Raw genomic sequence first — 20,421 nt, 5'->3', positions numbered from 1 at the left:
TTATATGGTGATGTGTGAGCTGCTGTGTCCAGATCTTTTCCCTTGTGGATCAGTAAAGTTTGTGTAAGTCTAAAGCCGTGTCCGAATGTCCCCCCCTAGCCCCTAACCCCTCATTCACTCCACGGCTCTGTAGTGGACTCATTCACAGAGCGATTCAGACACACAGCTCACTACGTTCAGGTCATGTGGCTGAAAGTCTAAAGGCTAAACTCTGAAAAAACTTGATTTCTGTCATAATAATAATCAGATTGGACTGGCAAGTATTTATGGACTAATAAAAAACTGCTCTTTTTGTCTGAATCTCATGTAAACAGACTAGATTTTTAAAACAAAATTGTCTGAGATGTGTAAATTATCACTCTTTTTTTCTTTTTTTTCAAGGTAAGGTAAGCGGCTAATGCTAGAAACTTAATACAGCACCGGTTTATTTAAGAGTTTTATTCATAATCAGGATCAGTAGTGAGATAAACCAGCGCTTCTATCTGCTTCAGTCATGTCGCATCTAGTTAAAGACCTGTCAATGTCCGCTGCTGTTTCTCCGACTCTCGCAATGCATTGTGGTCTATATTGACCTGTCCAGTGACCACTGATGCCCACTAATTTTCAAAATGCATTGTGGGATATATATACAATACAATTTATATATACAATCCATGGTTCCTCCACCTTAAGTTCCTTTGCGCAGTCGTCGTGCTCATCGATTACAGCAACAGAAAACAATACTCATTTGGGTTGCCACTAATGATTATTTTCCTCGACATTTCATTTAGTCACATTTAATTTGATTAGTTGCAGAATCAAACCATCAATCAGCAAGTGTCTGGACAAATATGTGATCATTATATCAGCACATAAACCAGACATGGGAAAACACACACGGCCCTTTGGTCTTATTGATCCGGCCCGCCAAACGTGAGCAAATTATATTAAAATAGGTAAGGGTAAGCCTTGTTCAAAGTTTTTCCATTTGTTTTTGTTTTGTTTATTATACAGAACCCACTATGGCCCGTGTGTCAAAAAGTTTGCCCGCCCCTGACATAAACATATACAGACATGGCCTCTTCTGATGATTTCTAGTGTCTTGCTCATTAGAAGCTGTACCTGATTTTTACCTTGCAAAAATGAATAGGGAAAAAACAAAAAAGTTATCGAGTTCTGATTTGTGAGAGTGAAAAACGTCATGGCTGTTTGGGTGAAAAACTGCTGCTCTTACGGTTACTACACAATACGATAACTCGAAATGTGGTTTTCCCAATAGACAGGTGCCAACTGTACCTGCATTTTAAGTTTGACTCCATAACATTGGTACAGAAATGTGAACTTAAACAGAATTAATTATTAAAACATAACTAATTATTGTGTGAAAAATACCAAATACATGTTTCTCCCAAATGACTTTGCTCGAGTCCGACTGACCCAGAGTGAGTGTATTCTGGTGTAGCGGAGGAGGGCGGAGCTGTGTGTTCAGTGGAAATACTCCACATTCCTGCTCCTCCTGTGGCTGTGACTCGGTTCCAGCCTCATCCCGAAGAAGTGAGTGGAGGACCGGGACACACGGAGCTACTGAGGTCAGGGATATCGGTATCGGTCACGTATTGGAAATTTAGCACCGATCTTTACCATAAATTTGGTCCTTGCTGTAGATTTGAAAAGCTTAACCATCCCTAACTGAGATAAGGAGTTATACTCACAAATGTGCATCACCTGACACCTGGCAAAGCAGACCAGGGCTAAAGCAGGACTGAACCAGGACTAAAACAGGACTAAACTAGGACTAAAGGTGGACGGAACCAGGACAAAAACAGGACTAAACAAGGGAAAATGCAGGACAGAACAGGAGTGAAACAGTAGTAAACCAGGACTAAACTAAGAGTAGAACAGGACTGACTAGGACTAAACCAGGACTAAAACAGGACTAAAACAGGACTAAACTAGGACTAACACGGGACGAAACTAGAACAAAAACAAGACTAAAGCAGGACTGAACCAGGAGTAATAAAGTAGTAAACTGGGACTAAAACAGGCCTAAACTAAAACTAGAGCAGGACTAAACCAGGACTAAACCACTAAACCAAGACTCTGTGTGTAGACCGTGAACATCCCACAGGAACTGCACTAAACCAGATCTAAACCAGGGCTAAATCAGATCTAAACCAGATCTAAACCAGGACTAAACCAGATCTAAACCAGGCCTAAACCAGGTCTAAATGAGTCCTCTACTGACCACTACAGATCACGACTGAACCAGGGAAAAATGAAAACTAAAGCAGGACTAAACTTGCATTAAACCAGGTCTAAACCAGGTCTAAAAACCATCAGTCGTGTTAGGTGCTGGTTATTATAAGAACACCCAGAAGAGCTGAACAAAACCAGGTCTAAAGCAGGTCTCACCCAGGTCTAACCCAGGTCTAAGACTGTATCTGTGTAATCCCTCATTTGTCGAGGAGTGGTTTGTGTGAAAAGGTTTCAAAGGTATGTCGTACGAGCCACCACCCGGTCTAAATGCTGTGTCTTTGCTTAAAATATTCCACAGTAAGCATTAAACGTATTCATCTCTATGGAGACAACCAGGCGAAACGTGACTCTGATCACAGTAAGAATCTGTTTTTTTTCAAGTGTTTCCAAGCTAGTAATAAAAAGACTCTTAAATAAATGCAAGATAATAAGTTGAATCCCATACTCTCAATAACAATGCTATCTCCAGTTGACAGACCCTCAACCAGAAAAGTTACATAGTACAACTTTAAAACAGACCTGTTCTGCAAAATGGACTTTTCAAAGTTTTTAAACATGTTATAGTTGTTTCCTTCTCATTTACCCTTTGAAGTAGTCTTTGGAGTGATTCGTGCATGTTTGAGTAATCTTTAATTGTGTATTTTCAAGACGCCATTTTGTCGCTCAACCCGTTTTCACCTTCACCTGTACACGCCCACTGTGACGTATGCACTTCGTTCTATTTTATTTTCTTAATCTGTGATGCACGTGGGATTCAGCAGCGTCGCATAGTCATTTTGGTACAAATGAAACAAAAATCCGCTGCTCATTAGCGTGATGTGCAGCTGTCCATAGGGGGCGCCGACAGCTACACGGCTCTTTGTTGTGATAACGTTTATAGTGACGTCAGCTCCCATTGGACACTGCCATTTTTTTATGATTTTGAATGATCCACGTGTGTCGTAGATCATAACTGCAGCAGACACAAGCACAATGTCTTCTTTAAGCTCTGGGTCCTGAAATGTGCCGTATTATAATGTCAGGTCTTAACGACATTTTCGACTGGAACAAAACTTTTTTCGGGTCAGTATTTACCATGGGGACATTTTCTTTGCACTAGTAAGAAAATTTAGGTTGTTTTCCTGTTCTACGATAAGATTTGAGCAGTAGAAATGTGAACTATGAACTTCTACGACTCATTATAGACACGAACGGCGAATGAAGTACTCACTTTTATTACTTAAGTAAAAGTACAGATACAGAGGTAAAACGTTACTCAAGTAAAAGTAAAAGTATCACATGCAAAAATCTACTTATGTAAAAAGTAAACGTATTTAGGTAAAATAAAAAATGTACTTTAAGAGTAAAAAGTAAATGTATTGTTCATCTGTGTTAAATGTAGTGATGATTAAAAATGATACATATTTTGGTGAACAGTAACATTACAAATCAATTTCTTAATTTTTGAATTTTGGGTATTTTTGTGTATTTATTTAGAATTTTGTGTATTTATTTTTGCTCAAAGCAGAAGCTTGAACTTGAAAACTTTAGTCAAGATGTTTCCACGAACATGGTAAAAATAACCCCTCAGATCATATGAAAAGTACTTTTTACTTTTCAGTCCTGTTCAAAAAGGTAGTGGACTAGAAAGTACAGATACTGCTCTCAGATGTAGTGAAGTAAAAGTAAAAAGTATCCACTGTAAAATCTACTAAAGTAAAGTCCAAATACCAAAATACCAAAAAGTTCTACTTAAGTACAGTACTTCACTGCTTGTACTTCATTACCTTCCATCTCTGCAAGCTAAAAAAAAAGTAAAAGTAGGAGTGTTGCGTTCTGCCATTAATTTATTGCAGTTGTGTTTTTTGTTTTTTTTAAAAACAATTTTGTACACTTAAAATACTTTTTGGACGATAATTTTACTTTATGTTTTGTTTTCAATATTATCGTTTATCGTCTATATTTACTCCAGCAACACATCGCACTTCAAAATGTGTTATCGTGTCAGGCCCGGCGATGAGACTCAGTAATGCTAATGCTAATGCTAATGTTGTCTTAGCTCACATGGGCGGACCAAAAATAGACTTTGAACTTTGCACCAGTTTCTTTCATGTGGATCGTCCCAGTAATTATAGACAAACCAGAACAAAAGACACACATCTGAGTGTCATCTCACAAACACCTACACTTCAAACTGTACGCTCCAGTGTGCAGAGGTGGGACGTAACCACACAGGAAAAGTACAGTAACTTCAAATACTAAAGTAGTCAAGTAGTAATGTAGGGATTGGAATTATTTAAAGTAAAAGTGAAAGTGAAAAGTATTTTATAAAACTGTACTATGTAATAAGTATTTGTTTTAATGCCTCATCTGATTTATGATTGACAGTTAGTTAAATCTGATGAAACATAAAACTGTAATGCACGAATTCCAGCAAGTCCAATGAATAAAACAAAGAATACAAAAACAAAATCTTAAAATATGGTAGGAACTACGCAAATGTTGAGAATGTAGCTCACGAGAAGAATAACCAAAGCTTTTAGTCAAGTACGAGTAAGACTACTGTTATACTGTACAATATATTACCGTATTTTCAGGGACTATAAGTCGCACTTTTCTCATAGTTTGGCCAGAGGTGCGACTTATACTCAGACGAGACTTATATCTGAAATATGTTGGTGTTTTTTTCTTCATTATTATGCATTTTTTGGCTGGTGCAACTTATACTCCGGAAAATACAGTACTCAAGTAAAAAAAAAAGTATGGGGTCAGAGAATACTCAAGTTTAAAGCCCCCCTATGTAACTTTTAAGCAAAAAAAGAAAAAAAGTTATGTGATCTGGATGTTTTTAATGCATCGACTGAGCGAGCTTCCATCTCCACAAACCTGATTTGGCCTGGAGGAGGATCTTGTTCTGCTTGTTTCTATGTAAATGTTCTTCCTTTGGCTCAAATATCCCACAGTATGGCATAAAACTCATCTCCAAAATGTAGAAAGTATGGTTTAAACTTTCTGTTTCCATGGAATCAGAATAAAGGGCCCATATTACACTGTTTCCTGATCCATGTTATAATGCCTCATCACAAACAGACCTGGAGTTGTGTTTTGTTTCATTCACACATGTTTAACACACAAACCCTGCAGATTTCGGCTGAGTTCTTCTCAAACGAAAAACAACCTGTTCCACCTTGTGATGTCATGTGGTGATACGGGAAGTGCTCCGCTGTCTTTTTAAACTCCACACACCATCACTAGAATCATTTGGATGATTTCAGCTCTGGAATTACCAATATGTACTGAACTAAAGGTAAACAGTAGCTGTTAACTTGAAAACTACCACTTCATGACATCACAGGGTGGAACAGAGCATTTTAAGCTTTGGAGATGTAACAGACTAATAATAAAGTGTTACTCAAACATGTGTGAATGAAACAAAACACAACTCCAGGGCTGTTTTTTGATGTGGTAATGACATTATAATGTGACTAAAAGCTCACAAGGGTCAGTTTTGCGTAATATGGGACCTTTAATTCTACCTACTTCCTCTGTGATAATGTTGTGACTTATTTGAACACAGCTAAAGACCTCAGACCCAGGCAGCGGAGGAGTCTTCCGTGTGGTACATACCGATACTGGGGCAGTGCCTGGACATGTCGCGCCTGTGCAGAGCCGCTCAGAAACAGCTCCAGAAACTCAAGAATCAAACCACAGCAGCGCACACTAATAATAAAAACATTAACCTGAACACTAATGCGCTAATGATGGGATTTTGGCTTTTTTTATGGGATCCGAATCTTTTGGTTCTGTTCGTTTCAAAGAGCCGTTCAAACGTGCCCACAGACTGGCTCTTTTACTATTTATTTAAATGACAGAAGCCAATGTGTGAACTCATTTTAAGAACAAACTAGTCACAGAGAGAAACAGCCAACGCTCTGATGTGTTTAAAATGGCTCAAACTGAGAGTGGGCGTGTGTTTACCCTTTGAAATGATGCAGCATCTAAATAAAACTTTACCTCTACAACAAAATTCCTCTACAATTTTTAAACTGTTATTATGATGCCAAATATGTTTTTTTTTTTGTGTCCAACGTTCCCACTCGTGTCTCCTGCTCTGCTTCTGAGCTCATTCTTGTGTTGGTTCAACGTTAAATCAGTGTAAAAATGCATAGAAATTAGAATGAAAAAGACAGGCTCAAACCGTTCATGTTAAGGAATCGTTCAGAAGAGCCGACTCGTTCACGATTGTCACATCATCAGTTCAATTATTTACACAGGTGCAACCATAGACTGTATGAAGAAGTGGACTAAGTGAGCGTGACGTCACCCACAGCGTTCGGCTCCAGTCAAACGAAGCTCATCGAGGCTAGCAGTTGTATCGGCTAATTTGGAGCCTAGTTGAATATTAGGAATTCCGATCGTGAGTATCATAGCAACCAAAGAGCCAATCCGGAGTGAGCCTGCTGAAAAAAATGCCCATTCCTACCCACACCGCTGGATTAGCTACACGGTCAGTCAAACCTGTTGCTAACGCTAGCGGGAGTGACCTCTGTTAAAAAAGGCACCTGATTTGTCTGTTCATATCTTGATTTAGGGACAAAATAGTGAAATAAAAACCCCAGGATCATGTAGAGCGGGTTAATACGAACATTTTAAGACCAAAATAATGAGTTTGACAGCAGCAGGGCCACAGTTTTTCAATGTAAAGTGAACTGGAGCCAGTATCGATGGAGCCAGAGGCGAGCCCATGATCACTTCCTATTTGGATCCATGCAGCTAGCAGGTTAGCTATGTCCATTTAGATATACAGTGTATGGGTGCAACTGAGTGAACACACAGGAAGGGAGGCTGCAGATAGACAGGCAAATCAGGCTAGGTGATATTCACAAATAAAGAAATCAGGTTCAGGAAGTAACTGTTCTTGACCAATTTAAATTTTATATTAAATAAGGTACTGCAGTATGACATTACACCCATCTTTCTTTCTTCTTTCAATCTTAATTTATACAGGGGGGCCCCAATGAGAGCACCCAGACCCTGTTTTTAATGAGCGCCCTGTTTAATACATACAAATAACTACACAAGTCCATAAAAAACATTAAAAACAGGTGCAGGTATTTGTATAAAAGTTATAAATTAAACTGTGATTGTGGCACTGAAGTACGAGAGTACGAGAAGGTGCCAACAATACCAACTTACAGGTCAGATCTGTGGAGAGGCATTTTAAGGGTGTTTCTTTAGCAATAAAAACACCTGTCATTGAATATATGTGAGATCAGTATGTTTAATGCCATATCATGGAACATTCTAGGCAAAGCAGGTGGTGAGTCCTTCGCCGGAGAAGTTATATACTGTAGTTCGGATTGCTTTCACTACACAAAACTAACAATATATGTATTTATGTATATATATATATATATACACAACATGAAATACTATGGCAAAGAGCATATTAAGGTATTTTATTATTGCTCAAAATACCTTGAAAACAACAAACAAAATATACTGTTAGTGGGAACGCCTCTCCGCAGAGCTAACCTATAACTTGTCCTGCGTGTCACCGTGGAGATTTAAGTTTCCCTGGAATAATGCGGAACATTCTAAGCAGCAAAGAGTTACCTAAAAGTGGACCTTTAAGTTCCTTGTTGTTAGTGCAAACTCCAAACTCTATCCAACCAGGAAAAGTACTGTTCCCTACTTTATATTTTTCCTGAGTAAAAGTGACATAAACAAATAAAAAACAGCTTTACCATGTGTCCAGCTCTCTCCATTCACCAGTATATCCTCTCTGCTCATACTAGTCCCATTTTAATCCACGGATATGCCAGTGATCCATAGGAACAGCACAGTGACAGAAGCAGAGATAGCGCCTGTGTGTTAGCTGTCTACAGACCTGCCCCCATAAGCGCCGCCCCTGCATGCTCCTCAACCAATCAGAGCGCAGCAGCCGAGATAGCCTTTTCGCACTGAAATACCAAAGTGGTTTGTAAGGAGACAGGACGACTGCACCAGGAGTGAAATGAATAAGGAGCAGGGGTTAAAATAGTTCATGCAGCTGTATATGACGGGGTTTTTGTGATTCTGATTTGGTTTGGTGGATGGTACATGTGCTAAATGCTTATCATAGTTTTACAATGGTTAAGTGGAAGTTTGTAGGGAGAAAAGTTGAGAAGAAAAGTGTAAAAATACAGGAAGTACAGCTGAGTACTTAAACTGAATCCCTCTACCTCTATCATAAACACATAACACTCTGTCCAAAATACAAGGACAATTTATTCACAAGGAAGTATTTTTCTGACAGTTTAAACCTCCATTCAACAAAATAAAGATATTATTATTTGCTTCTATTATTCTAATCACAAATATTGTGCAATTTTTTGACCCTTGTTTACATTACAGTTGCTAGGTAACAGTTATGGATTTACCTCCACCTATGTCATATCTGCTGCCCATATCCAGCCAGGAAGTAAAATAATAAACTTCACCATTTGTAAATCATTATCCATGGGCTGAGTGTTAAATTAGTACTGTCGCCATAGCAATTATCAATTCAAAACAAAATGCTAATCTTTTGAATGAAAAGTCCTAAAGATGGTGCCTATGAACCAGAAGCTGAATGAATAGATAGAGGATACCAGAAGTGGGAAGAATAGTCACTTTGCATTTCAAAACATGACATAATAAGGCTTAGATGTAAAGGAACTGTGTGTGTATGCAGAGCCTTAACCTGCAGACAGAGACACATACAGGTGTGTCCCATCCTCAGTTTATGGACAGGCCTCATGTGAAAGAACCTCAGAACCTCCAGAATTCACTGACTGAGCTGCAGAGGCTGCACTAGCAATAGCGCAGTCCCATATTACGCAAATATTGTGAGTTTTTAGCCATGTTATAATTCTGTTACCTCTCACTTGCTCTCGTAGCACAAAGTCTCATGGGGGGTAGCTCAACTGTGCATGGTCGATCAGCAGGACCGGCTGTACCTAGCTGCTAAAGGCAAAACTAGTGACATGTGCCATTGAGCACGGCCCATTGACTTCAATGGGTGGCCATATTTAGGCCATATTTAGGGCTTGACACAGCGTGGTCTGTCACTGCTTTATTTCATGTCAATCTTTTGTTTTCAGTAAGTTAAGTGGATGGTGTACTGGTGATGTCCAGATGTCCAGATGTCCAGATGTCCAGTGAGAAGTGGGCGCACCAGTGTCATATGTGTTAGAAAGACCTTGATCCGATCGGCCCTCGGCTGTAAGCAGGGGGTAGATGATAACATAACCAGACTTGTAAAATAATCAAAAGAAATATCTGTGGATACAGAGTCTGCAGGTCTGTGTGGGACTGAGTCACCTGGTCACCTGATGTTACGTGATTACTGAATGTATTTATTTTGTGCATCAAAACGACATGTTTTGTACAAAGAAAAGTAGTGAGTAGTGTGAGTGAGCAATAGTGAGTTAGCAACTTAGCATGCTAACGCTAAATCTAGCCTTATAGTGAATGCAAAGTATATAGATTTTATTTGGATAAATATACTAAAGAGAGACTTTCTAATGCACAGCGGACCAAGGCCCCTCTCTTTGGACCCTGCTGTGGAGTCGTCTCGTTCCACGTGTGCTGCTCCTGAAGCATAAATCCTGCACAAGCCAGACGCAGCTGCTATTTCAACAAGCCTCATCACTTATACCACTGACTGAAACCAAGGTTTGACTTGAAGATGCCCTGACGCACCTGAACAATGTCAGGCCGCAGCAAAATTGAACTGAAACAAGAGAGACTTCATCATTGAGGTTACAAAGTTGAACTGAAACAGGAAGAGGTTACTCATTTTCTTTCAAGTGTGAAACTCTGCTGTTATTTTGTTTAAACATCATTTTAATTCACTATGTTTCTATTTTTCCATTTAAACACCCCCAGTGTACATTATATATTATTTTGGCTCATTTATTCAAGGTTTATAATTTTAAAGTAAAAGTACCCAGGGCCCTGCTCTTAGTAGAATAGAGTTAATACCTCAGCTACATGGGATTTGCGCTACACATAGATCAGAAAATGGCCTAATATATAAAAAATAGGCCCTTTAATAATTGGCTGCAGGTTCTGAGGTTTAGATAGTGACGATTCAAATCAGAGACAGTACTTTTGGTTTAGATTTCATCATTGAAACTGGCAACACAAATGAGACGCTGTAAGGCATGTCAGGCTGCTTTCTGATTGGATAATCATCTTGACAACAAAAACAAATTCTAACATGAAAACTTGGCCTTCATGTCCAGTGTTTTGTAATTAAGCACAAACTACAAAACCACCTACAGTTCCTTTCTTAAGTAGCTTGAATAACGCATAGGACAATACAGGACCTTAACACACCACTGCTGGCTCAACTCGCCTTTCTTCCATATTGTTTTCTGAAGCTCTAATCTTGTGAGGAAAAGACTACACCCAAACCTGTATCAGCCAGTTCTTCCACTTTTTGGGCTATTATCAGAAACTATTCAAACATTTCTCACACAAACACTGGTTTTAAAGGTGAACTGCATAACGAGTTCAGAAAATAAAACCAAACTTTCAAATCAAAGTACTGCCACTGTGAGCAGATGTGCGATACATGTTTTTAAAAGTAGAATTCTTCTGTTCAGACTTCTCATTGTAAACAGCTCCAGGAGAAGACTGACATATGAACTTATAAACTAATTCAAGAATCCCATGTACCTCAGAATATTTGTAGAAGTCCAAAATACAGGTACAACAAGACTTTTTCTATAAAAGACGGGATATTTTGTTCTTTGTAGAGCATATTCCGTTATCAAACTGTAGCCTTTGTCATTTGAAAATTGTGCTGACTCAAACTATAATTTTGGTTTGATTGTTTTATATTGTGTAGCCTTATGAGTAACCGGTCTGGTGGGGGATATGCCAAATACTTGTTTCTAGCGATACCCCATGTTGGTCTATAAATTGGTGTGATGAGACGATAACTGCCCAAAAACATCTTAAATTTACATTTTTACACAGCTGTTTTGTTGTTAAAAACACATTTAGATCACGCTTTACATTATACTGTTTGTGTTTAAAGGAACTTAATTATATTTGCAGTTTCTGTCTCAGTATCGGTCAATATCGGCAGAGACTTACCCAAAGCCAAAGCATCGAACGGTATCGGAACGGAAAAAGTTGGCTCGGTGCGTCCCTATGTCTCGCCGCAAAAATGCAACTGCTCTGCCTAAAATGTTTTACAGTATGGCATTTAACGCTTCTATCTCCATGGACTCAAGCCAGGCGAAGTTACAGGTCAGATCTGTGGAGAGGCGACCACGCTCACAGTAAGAATGCATGTTTGTTAAGGTAGTTTTGAACAATGAAACCATCAGCAATAAAATAAATTCAGGGTAGACAAGCCACACTATGGAATATTAAAGCATCTTGATGGCAATTTTCCTGCTTACATTTACAACAAAGACACCATTTTTGCCCATAATGTTTACAGATTTATATTAGACTAACTGGTTTATAATGATTTTCCTGTTAAGATGTATAAGCCGGTAATGTGACACGCTGTATATATTAAAATCCCATTGTGTAAGAGTCCTCTGTGAACTACTCTCCTGCGGTTGCCAAAACAAATCATCCATATCTAATTTGCTGACATAACATTACAGACGCTGTGTTTACCGGAAGCTAAAAAAGCTAACACGAGCTACAAATGCTAACGCTAACAAGAGCCGGCCCAAGTCGTTCTTTTGGACCCGGTTTCTTCTTCTGCTGACTTTGCCTGAACTGTTGGGTCTTGCTTTAAAGTCTGCACAAACACGCCTTTGAATTCATTTAGCGTTTTCTGTTTCATAATCGCCGCGCAGGAACAGACAGGATCGAATTTGCTAAATCAGCTTCACAAAGGCACAGCTGCGGATCTCAAATTCCAATTACGTTCTCAGTTTTTAGTGTTTTTAGGCTAATTTCACAATTCCAAGGTGAAAAGTGAGCTCTGGAACTTTCTGGTGTTATATTCCCGCTTGTCTCCATGGACATGCCTGCTTAGAATGTTCCACAGTATGGCATTTTACCTAGCTTTGATAATTATATATAAGAATTTACAAAAAAAATATACAGTACATACGTCTTGTATTCCCTATTTTTTTTTGACGGGCAGCACAGATGTGACATATGCACACCTAATTTCATAACTGTTACCTAGCAACCATACTGTCAGCATTAATATATGACAACAGCTTTAACTTACATTAATATTTAAACCATCATAAAATATTGTTCCTTCTTTATAAAGTCTCCTCTTAACTGTAAAACTATAATAAATATTTCACAGAGGTACAGTCCCACCAAACCAAGTCAGAATTAGAAAAACATGAAAACCCCTCATGTGCACTTTCTACAGGAGTAAATGTACAAAAACCAGTGTAGACTTGGTTTGGTCCTGTTCTAGTCCTGGTTTAGTCCCAGTTTTGCAAATATGAACGCAGCCTTAGTTTGTTTAGTCATATTCTGGCACAGTTACAAAAAAGCCCAGTTAGTTTTCTTGGCCCCAAGCATTCAAAAACCAAGATAATTTTTCAGATTTTTACTTTTAAAAACGTGAAAAACACAACTAGAAAAATAATCAGGTACAGGGTATTTTACTTCTATGGGGTTTTAACTGCTAACACATAAAATATTTAGATCAATATGTTTCCTTTTATTGTTCTGAAAATGTTATATTCACCAAAAACAACATATTAACATAAATTTTACCTTCGTTTTGCTCTCCACATTAAGTCACTCCCCCTTCAGAGCGCTATCACAACACAATCAACACAATCAATCGTGCATCCCGCTAATTAAACTACAGCACATTGCATCAGGTTTGTGAAGTTGTAGTTTACAGTTTTGTATCATGTTTTTGTATATTTATGGAGAATATGGCATGAGAGAGATCATTAGATTACTCAAACATGCATGGATTACGTCTTAAACCTCTTCAGGCGTGTTTTGAGATTATAACACGGTAGAAAGGTTAAAAAAAAAACAACAACAAAAAAACCCCAACAATTTTGCATAATACCTCCTCTTTAATATTTCTGTAATTACTAGACCTAACGTACATGGAACATAAAGTGGCACTACTACTAGATAAATAGATAGATAGGGAAATTTTAGTACTACCGATACTACTACTACTGCTACTACTGCTGCTACTACTGCTTCTACTGCTACTGCTACTACTGCTACGACTGGTAATACTGCTGCTACTGCTGCTGCTACTGCTACTGCTACTACTATTACTACATTACTACTACTACCTCTGAAAGCCGTGCTGCCTGGATTAGTGGCGGCAGAGTGAAATGGCATGACTCAGCCAAACACCAAATGTTCCTTCACAGCTGTGATGTTTTTATAAACTTTATTTACTTAAGCAAGATATCAACAACTTCTTATTTACATACAACCAAGCCTTCTCTGAGACTGCTTTGCTTGATAAGACTCTATGCTCTGAAAAAATTTAAAATGCACTGTGTAACTTTGCTGGTAGAGAGTATGCCACCATCTTGTCTCCATGGAGATGTTACCGCCTTGCTTGGAATGTCCCACAGTATACCAGTAAGCAAATCTCTAGTATTTATTTGACCTTTTACTGCTCAGAAATACTTTGACTTTGGCCAAGAAGTTAAAACTCCATTAATGTGTAAACAGGTTCACCCAAGTATGTCAAAAACAAATACCTATTTGAGGTTAACGCTAAGAAGAATTAGTCAAATTCATATGCTTAAATGTGCCTGAAATGTTCCAAAGTATAGCATTTATCTGATCTATCTCCATGGAGACAACCAGGTGATGATATATATATTTTTTATATCAACACCTGCAATTAAATAAATGCCAGATATGTGTAATGCCATACTGTGGAACATCTCAGGCAAAGCAATATTTCCATGGAGACAAGCAGATGGGAAAATTACGTAGTGCAGCTTAAAACGGGGGCAGAATCTACTGGTAAAAATATCTTTGTGAAATGTTTTGGAGCAGGTTTGAATGCATGATGTGTGTTGTCACTAAACCACACGGTGAACGAAGATGACCTCAACTCTCTCTCTCTCTTTTTCTGTCTCTCTGTCACACACACTTCTCTTTACCTCCCTCTCCTTCCTTACGTTTCCCTCTTTTCCTCTTCTCTCTCTCCACCTCTCTCTGCTTCTCCTTTTTTATCTTTCACCCTTCTTCCCTCTCTCACCCTCTTTACCTCTTTCTCCTTCTCTCTTTCACATACACACACACACACACCTTTGCCTCCCCTCTTCTCTCTTTCCACTTCTCTTTCCACCCTTTTCTTTCTCTCTCAAACACACACGCCTCCTTCATTTATTCTCTTTCTGTCTCACCTCGTCTCTCTTTCCCCCCTCTTCTCTCTCTCTCTCCCACACACACGTGCCTCTGCCTCCTCTCTTTTCTCTCCCTCCCTCTAAACTCTTCTCTCTCTCTCCCTCTCACCTCTTCACTTCCCCTCCCTCTCACCTCTTCCCTATCTCTCTCCTTCTCCCCCTCTCTCTCACACACACATGCCCCTCCCCTCTTCTCTCACCCTCCTTCTCTCTCCCCCCTTCCCCCTCTCTCTCTCACACACATCTCTCTCTCCCCTTTCCTCTCTCTCTCTCTCTCTCTCTCTCTCTCTCACACACACACACAGTCTCCCTCCTCTCTCACTCCTTCTGTCTCAGACACACACACACACTTCTCCCTCCCCTCTTCTCTCTCCCCCCTTCCCCCTCTCTCTCTCTCACACACACCTCTCTCTCTCTCCCTTCTTCTCTCTCCCCTTTCCTCTCTCTCTCTCACACACACAGTCTCCCTCCTCTCTCACTCCTTCAGTCTCAGACACACACACACACACTTCTCCCTCCTCTCTTCTCTCTCCCCCCTTCCCTCTCTCTCTCTCACCTCACACACACATCTCTCCCTCCCCTCTTCTCCCTCTCCACTTCTCTCTCTCTCTTTTTCTCTCTCTTCTTTCCACGTTGTTGACTAAACACTGAAACTAGAAAAACCTGCTCTCTGAAGCCTGAGGACCACAGGCTGAAACCTGCACATCTCCAAACTGCACGGTTCACTTTAAACCAGGAAACACAAACACAAAGATACCGGGATTAATTATATATCCTGGACCATTATAACTGCAGTGTAAAATAAAGAGCTCAATGTGACAGACTATTACTACTACTGCTACTGCTACTACGACTACTACCGCTACTACAAGTGCTAATTTAGAGGTACATGGGAGATAGTACCCAGATAGTACCACCAAAATTAGTCCAGTCAGTAGAAGAGGGCAAATACTACAAATGAACTTAATACTTGATGTAATTTGAACCCAAGTACTATTAAACTACTACTACTTTTACTACCGCTACTACTACTACAAACCAAAAAAGACGTGATTTGGATTGGAAGAAAAAATACTTAACCTTATTGAAGAAGACCTATTACTTGAAATCCAAAATTCAACTTAGTTTTGTAGTCTGATATCTACTACTACTACTACTACTACTACTACTACTACTACTACTACTACTACTACTACTACTATGTGAGCAAGTGTACCACTTACCTAGTATGAAAAAATAAGAACTTTTCTGTGCCCCATTGACCAAATCTTATTACTTGCAATCCTATTACTACTTACACTACTACTACTACCTCAAACTAATACTACTCTATTTATTATGATTGGCAGGTGAGCATGTATAGTATTTATGTACTAGGAAAAAAAATGTTTACTGAAGAACTCCTATTACATGAAGTCCTATTACATGCAATCCAAATTTCAAGTTAGTTTTGGAGTCCAATGACTTCTACTACTACTACTACTACTACTACTACTACTACTACTACTACTACTACTACTACTACTACTACAAACCGTCAATGCTACCCTATTTATTAGGATTGGAAATTGAGCAAGTATACCATTTGTCTAGTATGGAAATTTAACTTTACAATACTTTACTACTACTATTACTACTGCTACTACTGCTACTACTACTCCCACTACTACTGCTACTACTACATCAAACCAATACTACTCTATTTATTAGGACTGGAAGGTGAAGATACAACTTTACTTTACCTCATTGAAGAAATCCTATTACTTCCAATTCAAAATCCAATTGTAGTTTCGTATTGTCCAATGGTTACTTCTACTATTACTGCGAATGGAGCGGTACTAGGCAGACTGCAGTAGTGGGAGGTGGAGCAGAGTATTTTGGTATGTCCCACAGTGAGATGGGCGGTGTAAATATAGACAGGACCTGCAGCAGCTGACTCCACACATTTCTGAGCGCTTCAACAGAGATAGACCAAAACATTACCAAGAATTAAAACACATACGACACGTTTTCATGTTCTTCTTATTATTATCTGGTTTGGTGGGAAATATTTATCACACTTTTACATCTGTTAAGTGGCAGTTGAAAATAAAAACTGAGAAGAAAAGTACAAAAATATAGTTCTAACAGAATAACTCTACCTTAAACCTTCATTAAACACAATAAAGTGGCTTATATTTTTATTTTTAATAGTCAAATCAAATTGTATTATAATTGGCTTAATGCACAACCTTAGCGCCTCACTGTTAGCGTCACTACTTCCTGTCCGGCTTTATCTCTATGAGGTTTTTGCTGAGTCACGCTAAAATGAATAAATATTTAAAAATGAGGCAGTGACAGAGAGCTAAGAACATGTTAAACACTACACAAATAAAATGAATACTTCACCAGAGGACAGAGACATGTTAGTGTCTCAGTGCTAATGCTAATGCTAATTTTCAGGCATTATAGATATTAAAAGAACTCCACGAACTAAAGTATTCTACATATAAAAATAATTGGGTTGTTTTTATTCTTAATATGAATTTTAATAGGTTGTTTATTTTATGTTTTCTGATATTAATAAAAGTGACTGTTAGCTTTGAAATGCAGTCAGCTAGCTAGCGTGATGCTGTGCAAAGAGCCTATAGTTTTGGTCCTTGTTAACATTATGGTTGCTAGGTAACAGTTATGGAATTACCTTTATTTATGTCATATCTGCTGCATGTGGCCAACCAGGAAGTAACATGATAAACTTGATCAGAACTAGATTTTTTTTGTGTGTAAAATCTTAAATATAATAAGATTAACCATGTTTTACATTGATATATTTACATTGCCAAAATATTTTTAATGTTTTTAGTATGGTATGCTTTACACTTTGAGCTTTTTGTACGTTCTCTCTCTTAAACTACAAATGACTAAACTAAAGTATATATATGGAAAACAGGAATAGTTGTCCCACTTGTTGCTAAGGCTAGAGGTCAGTATTGACTAATGATTATTTTGAAATTCAAATGATAACTTCCACTATGCCGTTAAGTTTTAATGAAAGATAAATATGTCGACTGAACTGAAAGACAGTATTAAAAGGTGCGTTCACATGTGCACAGAGATGGCATCAAACTTGGGACTAGACCAGGATTAGACCAGGATTAGACCTGGACTAAACAAGGACTAGACCTGGACTAGACCTGGACTAGAGCAGGACTAAACCAGGACCAAACCTGGACTAAACTAGGACTAGACCAGGACTAGACCAGTATTAGGACATCTGGACTAAACTCTTCTAAAACCAAAAGTCACCCCACCCAATATAATGCACCCATCCTCAGACCTAAATCAAAACAAAGAAAACAACAGTGCTAGCCAGTATGCTAATCGACAGTATGCTAATCGACAGTACGCTAATAGGTGCCTGAATGATTATGGAAAATCCGATTCAGGGGCAGTTCACACTTAGACCAAGCCAATAAACAGAACCTGTAAACAAATAGTTGTGTTAGTTTCAGTGTCGTTAGCTCCTCCCTCAGACAGATATGAGGCAGTGTCCAGCAGTAATCTGACCAGAACTGAAGAAGTGGCTTGGATAAGCAGCGAAACATCCTCACTCTAAAAGTTTTGTCCAGTTGATGGAATAGACTTTTTCTTTTACTATGGATCATACCTGGACGAGGGATTACACAGTATAATAATACAGTATAATAATAATTATTATTGTACAGACAATAACATTTAACTAAATTGGTATTATTTATTATTAGATAAGGATTGTACCAACTGGCCAAAGCAGACCTACTTCAACCAAAACAAATTTTATACTTTTACACACACACACAAAAAAAACTTTTTAGTGACTTACTGTGTGTTCTGTTGCGTTGTTGACATTGGGTTTGTTCAGGGCTGTTTCTGCTGCTGTAGTGGAAGAATATCACCTGTAGGGGGAGACAAAACATTACATTATCATTGAAGGCTGAACATGGTTTAGTTGTGGATCAAAACAAAAGAATGATAAATAAATATGACCTTTAAGCCGATGATGATTTATGGAAACTGCTTTTAAACCTTTCTCACCAAGTAGCACCAGATCTAAAGCAGGTCTGAAACAGGACTAGTCCAGGATGAGTACGGACTACACTATAGAAGTAGTTTCAACCCAGGACTAACACAAATGAGACAAAAATATGGATGAAACTGACACTAAAAATGAAGCAAAAACTAGAGCTGCAGAGAGGCACATACCACCAGTGTAACACGCACCACAGCTTGAGAACCCTGCGTGTGGTACTTCTGTATGGTTGTAGGCTGCTCTAGTCTCCACGCACACAGTATAGTTTTACATTAAAGATAAAGGTCGTGGTTTATCTGGGATCACATCAGATCTGTTACACTCAAGTCCACTGCAGCAGAATCACATTTCCACAACAGTTTGCAGTTAGCCTAATAGAGACAATAGAGATGCTAACATGCTAAATACTGTATAGGGACGCACAGTTCTGAACAAAAATATATATTAGATTTGATATAAATGTCTTAAAAGTATGGTTTGTAAATAGCAGAAATATTTACATTTAAGAGAAAGCTGAAATATGAACTGCCAAACTCCAAAAATTCCATGAACTTCATAACAGCAGTAATAAAACAAGAGGAACCGCTATCTACTAAATACGCTTTTATGTTGGGTTCAAAACACTAAGTTAAACATCTTTTCTGTCAGCGCAAATGCTAAAAAACCGGGTAACATAAATGAAATAATGTATGGGGTGACAGGAGCTCAGTTGGTAGAGAGGTTCTCCATCATTGGTTGGGAGGTCAGATCCGCTAACCCACAGGATAGCGGTGCGATTCCTTTGGCAAGACACTTAAGCCACCTCGACCCCAGTGTCTGTGTACCATAGACTGTACTGTATATATAAATGGAAAAAGCTAACGCACAAGCCGCCGCGTGCCACGTAGGAAGTGATGATGGGCGCGCTTCAGGCTCCATGGACTCAGGCTCCAATTCACTTCACACTGAAATAGATTGAAAACTTGTCGTCCCTCTCCGTATCATGATTTTTGGCCTTAAAATGTTCGTATTAACCCACTCTACATGATCCTGGTGTTTTTATTTCGCTATTTTGTGCATAAATAATGATATGAACAGACGAATCAGGTGCTTTCTTTCCCTGAGGTCACTCCCACGGGCATTAGCAACAGGATTGATTGACAGTGTTGCTAAGTTGCACTTTTTTCATAGTTTGGCCAGGGGTGCGACTTATACTCAGATGCGACTTAATATGTGAAATCATTAAAATACATAATTTCACATCTTCGTTATTGTCACACTGACAACCGTGCAAAGGCACTCTAGGCTCGTGTACCAGTATCTACTACTCCTGGACCTTCGAAAATGAAAATTTCAACATTATGGAAATTTAAAAGATATCAGAGAAAGACTGAACAAAAATATGTTAGCGTGCTGTACTGCTATTCAGCCTGTTGTTCTCTACTTTATTCTTATTATAACTGGCCTTTAAAAGATAAAATGTCTGTTCTTGGTCTTGGATTTTGTAAAATAAATTTCCCCCCAAAAATGCGGCTTATAGTCCAGTGCATCTTACATATGTTTTTTTCTTCATTATTATGTTTTTTTTTTGGCTGGTGCGACTTATACACCGGAAAATATGGTAAATGTGACCATATGTTTCAAACAGACAGAACATTCATTTCAGTTTGTCGAGGTCTAAACTACAGGGTTAGCAGACTTTATACATAATAAGACTCCATATGAATAAACAGTGGAGGCCCCAGTACTTCAACAATACTTTTCCTGTACCTCTCACTTCTGGATCATTCAAAACAGAAGAATAAAGTTCATATA

The 20,421-nt window shown here is 38.6% G+C and overlaps 1 protein-coding gene across 2 annotated transcripts in view; it reads right to left on the bottom strand.

Annotated features, from left to right (window-relative positions):
* The window catches only part of LOC117379903 (kinase suppressor of Ras 1-like), a 38,859-nt gene extending 22,439 nt beyond the window's left edge, over positions 1-16,420 (bottom strand). Inside the window, exon 1 of one of the 2 annotated variants that reach the window (XM_055225943.1) lies at positions 16,322-16,420. Coding sequence is in view for 1 of the 2 variants with exons in the window: in XM_033976603.2 (XP_033832494.1) it covers positions 7,962-7,982 (21 nt within the window). In the remaining variant the exon portion in view is untranslated. Of the gene's footprint in view, positions 1-7,961; positions 8,067-16,321 lie in introns of those variants that run through there. The other variant, XM_033976603.2, reaches the window with a different exon arrangement.
* Between the last annotated feature and the right edge of the window lie 4,001 nt (positions 16,421-20,421).

The sequence above is a fragment of the Periophthalmus magnuspinnatus genome, chromosome 13, assembly GCF_009829125.3.
Source record: "Periophthalmus magnuspinnatus isolate fPerMag1 chromosome 13, fPerMag1.2.pri, whole genome shotgun sequence".
In the NCBI taxonomy this organism is placed as follows: domain Eukaryota; kingdom Metazoa; phylum Chordata; class Actinopteri; order Gobiiformes; family Gobiidae; genus Periophthalmus; species Periophthalmus magnuspinnatus.
Note: the sequence above shows the minus strand (reverse complement) of the source record. Positions and strands in the feature narration are given on the sequence as shown.